A 15581-nucleotide genomic window follows, 5' to 3' on the forward strand; every position below is an offset into this window, starting at 1 on the left:
AAGTTGCCAAGAGTTGATTTTTAATGATGATTTATTTCGTCATTTTAGTGACGCATTTTTTCTTTTCATTTACATACATAGTTTATAACGTAGCAATGACGAAACTATTACTGAAACAGCAAGAAAATTGCGAGAAAATTTTTTTACGCTAAAATAACTAACTTTTAAATTTAAAAAGAATAAATTAAAAAAACTGAGAAAATTTTTTTTCGAAAAATTCGTTGCATTGTTAATAGCATCGGTCCAGGTTAATTTATCTTTTTAATAATGAAAGAATTCTGTAAATCTGACGCACCGCTCATGAGATACTTAGATTTACTAAAAATTGCTCAACTTAACTTGCCTTATTCTTTGTTGGATATAATATAAAGATGCAGTGGCGTAGCGAAGATTTTTGCGCACAGGGTAAAAATAAATAAATAAAATTTTTACAATAAATTTAAAAAAATGTTTTTATGTAAAATTGTTTTTTTTTTTTTTTTGCTTTTCTTGTTTCTTTGGCGCCCATTTAAGCCTTTATTCCCTACCCAGTAAGCACATATGGTTATTAAAACATTAATATTTGTTTTAACAAGTTTTTTAAACGTTTTAAAAACGTCCTGTGCTTATTGGGTAGACAATTGCCTCTTTGCCACCTCTCCTCGCAACGCAACTGTAAAAATATCTAACACAAAAGAGTTATATTAATAAAATGAACTAAAAATATTATTATTACTAGAAAAAACTTCCATATTACATTAAATAAATTTAAATTAAATTAAAAAATTCCAAATTTTCGTACAAAAACATCAACATTTGAAAACATACAGTCATCATTCTGTTTCACTTTGCATACAAATTATTTAATGCGTCAGAGAAAAGGCGCTCACTTGGTGCACTTGTAGCAGGTGTACACAAAATCATTGTTGAGATACAATATAATATTGGAAACATGTTGATTTTGATGCCAAAAGTGTAAAACATTTTGATCATGTACTGACAATTTTATATAACCACAAATTTCTTTTTTTAAATCTAAACTTATTGTATTGTCACTATCATTTCTTGAATCATCATCTTCATTGTCAAATGATAAATTAAGTATTTTTGATTTGATTGTCACCTTTTCAACTGGAACTATTTCACAAACTTTTTTTGTCAGGTAAAAATTCGACAAAAATTCCTTCATGCATTTAGAATTTTTTTTTTTCTCATACTTTTCAAAGAATTAAAAACTTTTATAGTTTGGATCCAAAAAAATGGCACATAATAAAAACGAATTGTTCTCTAAACCATATGAGTCTTTGTAAGTTTTTAAAGATTCTAATAAATGCAATTTTAAAATCATGATTAAAGAAGGGGTTTCACTTTTTTTTATTTAGTTGCTTTTCAAGGTACTTTATACTTTTTTTTTTTTTAAACATCTTCGCTTCCAACAAGGCTGCAAGCAGCCACTAATTAAAGTTAGAAATTACTAAAAGAGAAAAGATAAAGATTGTAGAGCAAGATAACGATTGACGGACGACTTAAAAGATTGCAAATTATCTGAATCAGGAAAGCAAGATGAAGGAAGCGAATTCCACAGAACTGATGTTCGAGGAAAAAAACTAGACGAATAAGCGCTTTTAGAGCACTTAGGAACAGTCACAGAAAAAGGATGACACTTAATTGAATGACGAGTAACATGAGAATGAATTTTAGTAGATGGCACAAGAGACGCTAGCTCTTTAGAGCAGTGCCCATTAAAGCATTTGTGGAAAAGTGAATGAGAAGCAACATTACGACGATGTGATAATGGTTGGAGGTTGACTGCAAAAGCAGGTCCAACTATGTTTACAATGCGTTTTTGCACCTTGTCTAAAAGAGAGAGGGCATCATTAGAAGATCCGCCCCAGATATGGCAACAGTATTCCATACAAGGCCGGATTTGAGAGTTATAGAGATAGAGAATAGAATCCGATAGAAGTAAGAAAGTGACGAGCTCGATAAAGAGATGCAACTTTAGCAGATGCTAATTTTACAACTGATTTGATATATGGTTTCCAAGAAAGATTGGAAGTAAGAGTTAATCCTAGAAGATGAAGAGTAGGTGACTCATCGAGTACATCACCGTTCATAAATATAGGAAGATATAAATTATTGCGATAACAATTGGCTGAAAAAAATTGAGTTTTATCTGAATTAAAATTCACCAGCCACTGTGAGCCCCATGCTGTAGCAGAAGTGAGATCCTTTTCAAGCTCAAATGCCCCCTCCAAGCAATCAGAGGGTGTTGGTTTCTTATCACGACAAGAATAAATGGTAGTATCATCTGCAAACAATGCCACCTTAGATGTGAGAATATCTGGAAGATCGTTAATGTAAATTAAAAAGAGTATAGGGCCAAGGATAGAACCTTGAGGAACCCCTGAAGTTACAGAATAAGAAGAAGAGTGTTGTTCATCGAGGACAACTTTTATGCTACGATTGGAAAGGAAGGATTCAATGATCTTAAAGATGTTGCCGGATACACCATAAGAAGGAAGCTTATGAAGAAGACCAGCATGCCAAACTTTATCAAAAGCTTTTGAAATGTCAAGAGCGATGGCCTTAACCTCTCCACCTTCATCTAATGCACGATATAACCTGTCAGTTATTACTGTTAGCAAATCAGCTTTAGAATGAGAAGAGCGAAATCCATATTGATGGTCAGAAAGTAAGTTATTAGATTTAAGATAAGAAATTAAGTGTTTGTTAATTAAATACTTGGAATAATTAAAGAACATGTTGCATAAGTATCACCTGAAAACAAAACACTTACTTGATTAAAGCTTGCTAAATTTTTTTTAAGTTAACTATTTCATCTTCACCAAGCAAATTTTTTCTCATATCTTTGTATTGTTGTTTAGAATTAAAGATATCTTTTATGTAGTAGTGAAGTTTAAGCATTCTTTTTGCCATGAGAAACGTGGAGTGCCAAAGAGTTTTCACATCTTGAATCAAATGAAGTGCGTGATTTCTTTCAACACCTTGTCACATTTGACTTTTTTCTAATAAATCATTAAGTTGAGATGAATGATTGAAAGATGTAACAATTTTTCTGCACTTAGTTAATGTTTTTGCAATAAAAAAGAATTTAGATGAACTATCATTTTCACCTTCTTCAACTAAATCTATAACATTTTTTACTATTAATTACAAAACATGCCCCATGCATATTGGTTGAATGTTTAAACTAACTTTTAAAGAATTTAAACAGTTGCATACGTTACTGGCATTGTCGGATACTACACTTATTATTTTATCTACCTTAAATTTTTCTAAAATTTTTAGTAAAGCGTCTTTTAAATTATTTGCTTCACGTCGCCGATTAAGGTATGCAAATCCCAAACAAAAACTGATGAAAGTGGTTTTGTCAGAAATGAAATGTGCAGTTGCAGATATGTAACTATAGTTTTGACAGGATGTCCACCCATCAGAAGTAATAGATAAAACTTTAATTAAACATAACTTAGACTTCAAAAGATCAACTTTTTCTCAATATAAATCTGTTAAAAGAGATCTTAACTTTTTTCGGCAAGGCACTTTGTACTTTGGATTTAAGCAAAAAACAAATTCTTTGAAGGCATTACTTTCTACCAACATAAATGGAAGACAACAGGCAATAGTAAATATCAAAAGACTTCTATCAATCTTATTGCTATTTTCTTTTGACAAACCACTCATGTTTCATTTCTTTTTCGGCTTTATAATTAGTATACTTTTTAATGTTTTACTTGAGTACTTTTTAGATCTGTTATTACTACATTCATTGCATACCCGTTTTGAAGTTTCCTTCTCAATTGAGTAATATTTGTATGTCGTTTTAGTAGTTTCCTCAATGGACTGTGTATAAATTTCAGTTTCTTTTTGACTGGATGAAAAACTTAAACTGGTTTTGCCACCATTTAGATTTGAAGAAAACATATTATTGCTTGACATTTAATAATTTAATTTCTTAAAATAAATTTATAGATATTATTTAGAACAGCAATTTATCTAGTATAAAGCAGGAAACCATTACTTTGAGGTTTCAATATGGATATTCCATAAAATTTGTTGATGTGAGAAATTTAATGAAGTTATCACAATCAAATCAATTTAAAGACATTCATTAAATTTCCTTTAAAATTCAGAAATACCAAAAACCATATATAATTTGGGAAAAATAGGTAAATAAAATGTTTTGTCTGTACATGTATTGCCCAAAATGTTATTTTACTGAATTAAATAACAATCGGTTTTTTAGCAGAATAACTTGGTTAAAACAGCTGATATTTTAATAAAAAATAATTTCATACAGAATCAATGACAGATTAAAGCATTTCAGTCCTTAGGCAGAGACACTTCGAGGGCCTCATTTGATGACAACTGAGGGACTTTTCAAAAGGACTTTTTTTATTATTTTTTTATTAAAATGTCATGTCATGGCCCATAAATTTTGGCATATCACTACCAAAATTTTTTTGTAAGTTTTAGATTGATAAATCGTTTTTTCTATTTAAATTAAATCATAAAATTACTTATATTAAACAATATCAGTAACAAAAATATTTAACTAATATATGCTATTTAATTTATTATATTTCTTTTTAATTTAATACAGTATATATTTGTATATTTTATATATTTGTTTCAGATTAAAACTACGAGCATTTTTTTTAAGCAGGCTCAAGGCAACTGTTAAGTTTACTTTATAAAAAATCTGCCACAATACCGAATACATAACTAGTTAACTTATTTTTTACAATTTTCAAAATAAAAATTAAACTAAATAGTTTAACAGATATTTAATTAAACAATATAAGTTTAATGAAAAACTTTAATTGTCTGAATTTTACAATCTAATTGTCGTAAATAAATATATTAGCGCTTTAAGAATGTAGAACTATCTAATTTACGAGTTTTTACATCAAAAAATGATTGGAGGTGTTACATAAAGGAAATCCGAAATAGTTCCGCCACAAAACATAACTTTAAAAAAAATATTGCACTATCTATTTTTTATAAATTTGTTTCACATAATTATTTTATTATTACAAATTGTAATAATAAAATAATTATGTGAAGCAACTTTTTATAAATTGAAATCAATTATAAATTAAAAACTATTTTACTTGAAAAGTCTAAAAAACTCTGAAAAGAAAATCTTTAAATTCATGCGCTTTAGCAAATTACAACTGTAAATTGTAACTTACAACAATTCGTAAAGGCAAATGAATAAATTCTTGGAGATCTAACCTCTTCACAACTAATGCATAACAAGATTTATAAAAGTTATTTTTGTGTAATAGTCATAATTAAGGAGTTTATATAATTTTAGGCCAACTTAAATAACTTATTTTTTAATAAATTGCATTTTTTAAGATATTTTATTTTTAAAATGGTTGTAACCACCTCTGTAGCTTACACGGCCGGCGCAAGTTGCTATCACGTCAAGAGCGCCATTAAAATTGTTACTGACTGGAAAAGAAAAAGTCCTCACTTTTTAAAATTTGCTAACCGGCTGGTCTGAAAGGTCTACATTTCCTGACTGACTTATTTAAAAAAATCACATTTGCCAACTAAATGAACTAAAAGTTAATTGATAAGGTGTCACACCAACCACCCCACTCCTTCACGCTGGCATCTCGTAAAATTTCTGGATATTTTAAATTTTTTTTATTTTTGCGATATTTTGTGGTACAATGATCATGTATTAACAAACATTTTTTTGAAAATTCTGATAGAATTCTAATTAAAGTTCATGGTGCCGTTTCTGTCAGAATTTTCGAAAAAAATTATTTTCCTTTGGCACCTCTTGGACACCTGCTGCCTGCAACAAACTATCCTTTTCTTTCCCCCCTCCCCTTCCTCTTGGCGGCCTTGAATACTAGTCGACTTTTTATTTAGCTAAAAGTATATTATTAATATATTAATTGTATATACAATATACTTAATTTATATAATATAGTTATTAATAAATGTATTATATAAATTAATTATATTACATATTTATTAATATAATAATAATATATTTTATACATTGTTAATATATAAAATTATAAAAGGACAAGTTTGGCGAAAGGGACAGTTTGTCCAAGGCAGCAGATGTCCAAAGGGAGCCAAAGAAAAAAAAGGTATTTAAAAAAAAAAAAAAAGGTCCTACCTCTGAAAATATAGGAAAATTTTGAGAAATAGAGGCGCTGCCCTGGTTTTTCTGTCCCAGGCAGCGTAAAGGCTATCAACACCCATGCTAGTATTATTTAGACTTATTTAAAATTTAGTCGACTAATTTAAATTAGCTAAAAAGTTAGTCGACTATTTTTAGTTAGACTAAAAAGTTAGATGACTAATTCTAGTTAACTAAAAAGTTAGTAGATTAGTTTTAGTTACTTTTAAGTTTAGTTTTTTAAGTTTAGTTAGTTACGATTTTTAATTTTGGTCACAACACTAATCCAGATAGTTCTTTCATGTAAAACAAATAAAAATATTGAAAGAAAAAAAAAGAAAAATTTGTTGCAAAAGTCCTTCATACCTAGATATCAATTCTCAAATCTCAAATAAACATAACATACTAATGATTTTCCCTTTTTCTTTTGCATTCTTAAAAAAAATAACAACTTGATAAAACTTGACAAAATATTTTTCAGATTAAAAAACATATCAAAAAATAAAAATACCTGTTTCTGCTGTTTTTTTAACCATCTTTCATGAATGACTTCCTAAAATACACAAAAGTTGGTAAATAAAATGAAGAGTCAAAATTTTACACTGTTTTTTTTTTTTTTTGTATTATTTCAAGCAATTTTGTGAAACACTAAAAAAATGTTAAAATTATTTTTACTAATTGATTTTCATTTCATTAATCCTTATGACACAAACTGTGTTTTAAGATTAAATACTGATTCTGTTGAATTCCAAGAAGTTATCTTACAATTTTATTCAAATTTGTTTGTTTACTTGTGTAATGGATTTTTAACTAATTGATATTATTAAATGACGGTCCTCATGATCAAAATCAATCTCCTTGAAAATTAATGAAAATTTGAAGTTTCAAGAAGATTCCTTTTGGTCATGAGTAATGATTAAGTATCTAATGTATCAAATTATAATATTTAGTTTTTTGTTTAGTATTAAGTGTATATAGTATTTTGTTTAGTATTAAGTATATATAGTATTGATTATTTTGAGTTGCCATGTATAAAAAATCAAGCTCATGATTTTGATCATGAAATTTTTGATACATAAGAACTCAAAAGTCTCAATATTGCAAAATAAAATAATCTTGATTAAAATGTTAAACATTTCCTGAAGTAGCATCTATTTGTTAAAAGAAAGTAAACAATAAGGCTGTTACTAAGCGTGCGAACATAACAATGATAAAATATTAATAGGCACCATTAATTTTTGTTATTCAAAAAACAGAATTTAGAAAAAAATATAGTAAAAATGCAAAAAAACAGTTCAAGAAACCACTATACCAATCAAAAACAACAATTAATCTATATTACAACCTCAAAAAGCACAATTACCAGAAAGAAAGAAAATTCAAAATTTGTGACAACAAGTTCTTAGCAGACAAAATAAAATCCTTGAAACCACCATATGAAAAGGAATTAAAACATTCCTAAAACAAAAGGATTTATAATAATAATATTCATCTAATAAATATATATAAATATATTTATTTATATATACACATATTCATAAATGAATGCAGGAGAAACCATGTATGTTTAGCTGCAGATACATTTCTCAATCAGAAATCGGCATGCTAATGTCAAACAATTTACGATTGGACCTTCTTTGAACAAACCTCAATCTCTCAATACAATATATAAATATCATGATAAGAGTAAATTTTCTGAGTATCTGCGTATGAGAGATTACCTCAAATGATACTTTAGAGAACTATTTTCAGTAGTTAAATGTATTTAGACGTAGTTTAAGCTAGAACAAATAAAAGCAACTTTTTTATTCTGTTTGCTAAGTTAATTATCTAAGTACACTTAAATAGTGTGCTTAGATTGCAAACAGAATAAAAAAAGTCGAAACTTTTTTTTGTCTTTACAGCATGTTGCAAAATGCAGGAAATAGTGGTTTAATAATGTTAATCTTTTCATCAAATATGAAAAAATAGAAGATTAATTTTTGTTTCATGTATTATTAAAATTACGTTTATTGATATTTTTAGCTATGCATTAAACATCACTAATGACTTCATACTAAAAACGCTACAAGCAGAGACTTTTGTAGGACATTTATTGGAGTAAAAATTTCTTTTTTTTCTTTATTTTTTTCATTAAATTTGCCTCACCAAGGCTCACAATTGCATCATGATTTATTACATATGCAACTCGTAATACTTCTGTCTTGTTTAAATGTTTTTTATCAAGATGCTCAGTAGTAAGCAAACTTCAAACCTATATCTTTATGAATGTCTACAACTTTGTGCAGGTGTTTTCTATCTATAATTAATGATAGAAGTCTGAGAAGTATGTATTCTTTTTGAATCTTAGCGTAATTATGAAATGTTTGTCACTTAAGAAAAATGTTCTTATACTCATTAATAAATGTGGCACATTTGCTAAAAAACCAATATTGTAATTTGGGTTTTTAGTTAAACTGGAAACACTATAGTTTTTAGTACAGCTAAAAAACTCCACATTGACTGGTTGATAGCACCCGTATCAGAGGTGACACTATTATCTTATTACTTCAGTATAATTATGGTTAAGATAATACTTTTTATAAACAAAACTTCCAGTATAATAATATGCAAAAGTTTATTTTCATTTTGTAGATTTTATTTTTTTTTTTATTTTCATTTTGTAGATTTTATTTTTTTTTTTATTTTCATTTTGTAGATTCAATAGCATCAAAATCATCCTTTAAGCATCAAAACTAAAGTATGTTTAGCTTGGCGATAATGTTAAGGCAATGTAACAATTCCATAGTGTGAACTTGTAGATGTACCATGGTCAACATTTTCAGCTACTGGCATCTCATCAAAAATAAAAGAACATTCTTTTTTTATAAACTTTTACAAACATTCACTTTTATAAATTTTTAAAAATATTTAAATTTAGTAAAAACTTAACTTGCAGTCTGTTTTTTAGGCAAAAACATGGTGTCTAAAACCATAAAATCAAACATCAAACAAAAAATGATCACAAATGTCTGCTCTTCAATTATATAGGCTCTCTAGTTCTACTTATTGAAGTCAGTCAATGTATGTAGATTATCTGTAAAATCTACCTTTTTCAGTCATTCGATGTAATTACACTGTGCTGCGCTATGTACACTGCGCTGCGCTTATTCCAAATTAAATAAGTTTAAATAAATTAAATAAAACAAATAATAATAAATAATAAAAACAGTAAAAAGATAAAATATTATGAATGTTTTTATATATATTTATAAGTATATATATATGTACTAGCTGATCTGACCCATAAAAACACGGGTCTTTTTCTATACAGGAAAAGTATAGAAAAGCTCAGTAAGTCTATTCCTTACTGAGCTTTTCTATACTTTTCCTTATCCTTTCTGGACCTATAAAATACTGGTCTTTACCAAACCTAGCATTTCTATACTTATATATTCCACGCCAATCATTTCTATACCTATTATTTATACTATATTATTATTACTATTATATTATTTTAAATTCATTTTGAAAAATTACTAAAAGAGCAAAAAAATAGCATGTGCACCTTTTCCGCATACCTAAAGCTTATATGAGACTCATAATTAGGTTTGTTTTTCTCCTAAACCCATATCATTGATAGCTCAGTGGTTTAGTGCACTGTCATCAGTGTTTTTTTAAGGATCAAAGACCTCCCCTAGTAAATTTTGAAATTTTTCCAATCTTGCTGTATTTATAACAACATTTATAGCAAAATTTTTAATTTAGTATATATCTATAATAATTATAGTAATATTTATAGCAAAAAAATAATATAACAAAAAATTTTTCTAACTGTTAAAATAAAATTCAAAAGTTTTCTAATTTTTATAGATTTATTATACACAGTTTTTTTTTTTTTTTTTTTTTTTTTAAAAATATTAGGTGTTTTAAGGCTGCAAGCAGCCACTATTTAAAGTTGGAAGTTACTGTAAGAGAAAAGATGAAGATTGTAGAGCAAGATAACGATTGACGGACGACTTAAAAGATTGCAAATTATATGAATCAGGAAAGCAAGATGAAGGAAGCGAATTCCAAAGAACTGATGTTCGAGGAAAAAAACTAGACGAATAAGCGCTTTTGGAGCACTTAGGAACAGTCACAGAAAAAGGATGACACTTAATTGAATGACGAGTAACACGAGAATGAATTTTAGTAGATGGCACAAGAGACGCTAGTTCTTTAGAGCAGTGCCCATTATAGTATTTGTAGAAAAGAGAAAGAGAAGCAACATTACGACGATGTGATAATGGTTGGAGGTTGGCTGCAAGAGCAGGTCCAACTATGTTTACAATGCGTTTTTGCACCTTGTCTAAAAGAGAAAGGGCATCATTAGAAGATCCGCCCCAGATATGGCAACAGTATTCCATACAAGGCCGGATTTGAGATTTATAGAGATAGAGAATAGAATCCGAAGTAAGAAAGTGACGAGCTCGATAAAGAGATGCAACCTTAGCAGATGCTAATTTTGCAACTGATTTGATATATGGTTTCCAAGAAAGATTGGAAGTAAGAGTTAATCCTAGAAGATGAAGAGTAGGTGACTCATCGAGTACATCACCGTTCATAAATATAGGAAGATCTAAATAATTGCGATAACGATTGGCTGAAAAAAATTGAGTTTTATCTGAATTAAAATTCACCAGCCACTGTGAGCCCCATGCTGTAGCAGAAGTGAGATCCTTTTCAAGTTCAAATGCCCCCTCCAAGCAATCAGAGGGTGATGGTTTCTTATCACGACAAGAATAAATGGTAGTATCATCTGCAAACAATGCCACCTAAGATGTGAGAATATCTGGAAGATCGTTAATGTAAATTAAAAAGAGTATAGGGCCAAGGATAGAACCTTGAGGAACCCCTGAAGTTACAGAATAAGAAGAGTGTTGTCCATCGAGGACAACTTTTATGCTACGATTGGAAAGGAAGGATTCAATGATCTTAAAGATGTTGCCGGATACACCATAAGAAGAATGCTTATGGAGAAGACCAGCATGCCAAACTTTATCAAACGCTTTTGAAATGTCAAGAGCGATGGCCTTAACCTCTCCACCTTCATCTAATGCACGATAAAACCTGTCAGTTATTACTGTTAGCAAATCAGCTGTAGAACGAGAAGGTCGAAATCCATATTGATGGTCAGAAAGTAAGTGATTAGATTCAAGATGAGAAATTAAGTGTTTGTTAATTAAAGATTCAAAAACCTTGCTTATGATAGGAAAAAGACTTATGGGACGGTAGTTAGACGAATCAGATCGCTCCCCAGAATTTTTGAAGATAGGGATAACAGATGCGGCTTTCCAGCAGGCTGGAAAACAAGACTCTGATAAGCACTTGTTGAATAGTTTTGAGAGTATAGACGACAGCTCCGGAGAACACTTCTGCAAGACAATAACAGGTATGTTGTCCGGGCCACAAGCTGTAGAAGAATCTAGGCAGGAAATCACTTTAGATACAGATGCTGGAGTGATATGAATGTCAAGCAAAGGATCAACCTGTTTGTTGGCAATATCAGGTAGAACGCAACTAGTGGAATCAAGAGATGATATTGATGAAAAGTTTTTAGCAAACAATTCAGCTTTGTCTTTAGGTGAGGTGACAAAGTCTGAACCATACAAGAGAGGTGGAATTATAGATTTGCCCTTATTATTGATATTATTAAAGATTCTCCAGAAGTCACGAGAGCCTAATTTTTGAGATGAGATACGAGATTTCATGACCTGAGAATAGCGGGTTTTGGCATTAGACAAAACCTTTTTACAGTTGTTTCGAGCAGTAATAAACAGACGCCTGTTTTCTGGAGAATAGTTTTGCTGATAAATATGGAAGTAACGGTTTCGATTGGCAATTGCAGCAGCACAGTGCGAGGAAAACCATGGAGGAGAGTGAGACTTGACCTGGAATCGTCGAGAGGGAATAAAAGATTCCATGCCAGCCTGAATCCACGAAGTTATGTAAGAAGCACATTTGTCGACAGGAAGTTGAAAGATTTCTACCCAAGGGCCATCACGAAGAAAGTCACGGAAAGAATCCCAGTCAGCTTTACTGTAGTTGAAAGAGGCTCGGTAATAGGGGGATTCAGGTGATGAAGGAGAATGAGATATTAGTTTTAGAGAGATCAAACTGTGATCAGAAGAACATAAGGGTGAATGCGGAGAAACTGAGCACTGACTAGGATCAGAAACAAGACATAAGTCGAGTAGAGAAGGTAAATGATTAGGGTTGTCAGGAAAGCGAGTTGGAAAGTTGACTATTTGAGTTAGGGATTGAGAAAGGCAAAAGTTGTGGGCTTTAATGCCTGCAGAGTCACTGATACTAGAGCCAAGCCATTCAGAGTGGTGAGCATTAAAGTCACCGACAACAACTATATTAGCTGATGGATAAAGAGAGAGGGCTTGGTCAATATGATCAGAAATAACATCAAAAAGAGTGCAGTCTTGAGATGAAGGAGAGCGATATAGAACAAAGAGAAAGGCAATGAGTGAAGTGGTGCTAAACGAAAGCACATGAAAGAACAGTCTGTGGATTCAAACCTAGTTTCACGACAAACTGCTGAATTCTTACGAATGTAAATGCCCAGGCCAAGCATGTGACTATTGGAGTCTTTACGAATCAGAAGAAGATAACCATCAACACTAAGATCACAAGATGAGACAGCCGAACTCAAATTAGTCTCACAAAGAGCAAGTAGGTCTGGTGAACTTTGCAAGAGATGAGACTCAACAGAAGAAAAGTTACTTCGAAGACCACGAATATTAGTGAATGATAGGTTTAGAGAACTTGGTGATGATGATGGTTTTTTGTGTTTTATAGTTTTTGGTACTTTATTCATTTTTAAATTAGATTGAAGAACTTGACTCAAAGCATAGATAGTACTCAGAACACCGTTTAATAGCCCAAGCAATTGCCTCATTACTACTAATAAACCCTAAGCCGTAACTAAGGGCTCCAAATGTGGCCTCTGCAATGCACACCAAAAGTACAAACAGGGACACCATCCATGCGCAACATGGCACTGTTAATATTTTGATATTTTTCAGCTGTTGATGGAATCAGCCTCTCTGAGAGCTACCACAGAGTTCGGGAAACCTGACTACCAGCCGGCCTCAGAACCATAAAACTGAGTTTTAGAGCTGTACCCTCATTAGGAGATAATAGAATAAGTTGCCTAGTCATAAAAACAGTGACACAAGCAAACCCATGCATTGAGTCAAGAAGATCCAGCATTCAACATCCTAAACTGGAAACAATGTATTAAAAATACATCTGCGCCAGCCTAATAGATGAAGAAGGGGTGCGAGGCTGGTCAACAGATAGAATCTGTTTACCCCTTAAGTCTTTGCCTAGGAGGCCTTCTACAAGACAGTAGCCGGGTGCATTTAACATCTGCCCAAGATGAGTATTTTTATCGAGACACCATCTCTAGCCTTTACTCAACCAAGAGCCCCAAGGCAGGGGGTGTTTTAAATCGGAGTTGGCATCTCCTAGCCTTTGCCTAAAAAGGCATATCCTACAAGGCAGCAGGACATGGAGCAGATTGTACTGGGTTACATGTTACCAGTAGCAAGATAACCTGATCTGACAACTAAAATTGTTCCAACTAAAATTGTTCCAACAACTAAAATTGTTCCATATACTGCCTGCAACTCACATATGCTAATGGCGTTTACACTTACAGACGTTTGTACGCAACACTATACAAATGGCAAAACTATGAAGATTAAGCCATCCCATTTTGACCCTCATAAACGAATTTTATTTCAAGGAGTGTCTCAAAATGTTCGCAAGGTATTGGTTTGTTAATGAATTTTTTTTTTTAATTCTGGAAAAGTATTTATACTCGCGCCATTTGTTTAAAGTTTATTTTTTTTACATTATTTGAGTTTTTATGGGCATTTTCAAATGACCAGCGCGAATAGAAATTTATAAACCTTTAACAATTTAATTGCGTCAATACAAAGAATGGAAGGTTTTTATCCATACCGATTGTGCGCATTTTTATTATTATCGTATTTGTTACCAGGTGGTACTTTAGAAATGCAAAAATCGGGTAATATTTAAAAAAAGCGTAGTTTAGAAAACAATTGTTTATCGAGCTACTTAACAATTTTTAATTTTAAAAAATCTATTATTTAAAATTAAAATAAAATAGTTTGTTTCCATTAAAATTATTAATGGAAACAAATCAGCTGCCCCTAAGGATTCATGTTATCCAACACTACTTATTTTTAAGAGAACAATTTCCTAACAAAGCACTAAAGGATCTCGTCGTTTGTCCTTTAATGTCCAAAACTTCCCAGTAAGCTTTTAGCTTTAGAAATAAATAGATAAAAATGTTATTTCATGTTTTATGTCAAATATAGTAAAGACAATTTAATAAGTTATGTTCCTAATTTACGTAAGTTCTTCATAGATTAAAATGCATAACAAACAATGAATTTTGCAATGTCAGTTGTATCCTTTCTGGAATCTTAATTCCTTGGAGAAAGATTGGCTTCAAAGTCACCAGTGACAAAAGGATGATGTATCATGTCAAGAAATATGTAGAAAAGTACATAGAATTGAAAAAATCCCAGAAAAAAATTGGAATTGGTTAACTTGAGACAAGAAATAAATTTGAGAAACCAATGACAGGTAGGGGATAAATATTAAATTTTAATATTTTTTAGTCAAACAGCCAGTACTAAGCTAATTTATCATGAAGTAAATAGTTTACTTTTTCTTGTTCTTACCTAATAAAATTAAATTTAAAGGATTATTTTGGGCTGGACATTACGCTTCTAGAACGTAGTTTAAAGACTGATAGGCTAAGATTGGTAGCAGATAAGATTAAAGATTTAACCTTCATACGGGACCAGCTAAATTGCAGAAAGATGGTGATTGGAGCGTTGGACCGTCGGTTTGTAAATGTTAGTAATAGATCTGCATCAAGAAATAACTCTAAAATCTCTGGAATAGTTGAAAAAACTTTCCATGATTTATCCGGATTTTCCTCTGAAAGTGAAATGATTACTGATGAATCTCATGATGCATGTTCCGAAGATGATTTTAAGATGGTAACGCATCAAAGAAGAAGACAGTTAAAAATATAACTCTAAAGGTACCAAAGACATTTTTTCAAAAACTGCCAGAACTGCTATTGGGATGGGAATATCTACTAACCAGATAGCAGCACTTATCTCTTCTTTTCTTTGCAATGCCGGTGGAAATATAGAAAACGTAACATTATCCCACAGCTCAACTCACAGGATTTTTGATACAATAATAAGAAAAGATGCCGGTGTTCTTAGAGCAAACATAACCACTATGGTTAAGAAGAGCGACAAACCCATCATTGTGCATTTTGATAGCAAAATTATCAAAGATTATACGGGTAGCACAGATGAGACAAAAGACCGAATTTGTGTGCTTATAAGGC

At 30.9% G+C, this 15581-nt stretch overlaps 1 protein-coding gene across 1 annotated transcript in view; it reads right to left on the reverse strand.

The window, feature by feature from the left end:
• Positions 1-15581, reverse strand: part of LOC101240608 (cilia- and flagella-associated protein 100) — a 97282-nt gene that overhangs the window by 37863 nt on the left and 43838 nt on the right. Inside the window, exons 9-10 of the mRNA XM_065800879.1 lie at positions 6660-6701; positions 6555-6582 (exon numbers count right to left, since the gene is read on the reverse strand). Of these exons, the coding sequence (XP_065656951.1) occupies positions 6555-6582; positions 6660-6701 (70 nt within the window). The remainder of the gene's footprint in view (positions 1-6554; positions 6583-6659; positions 6702-15581) is intronic.

Source organism: Hydra vulgaris, chromosome 07, assembly GCF_038396675.1.
Source record: "Hydra vulgaris chromosome 07, alternate assembly HydraT2T_AEP".
NCBI lineage: Eukaryota > Metazoa > Cnidaria > Hydrozoa > Anthoathecata > Hydridae > Hydra > Hydra vulgaris.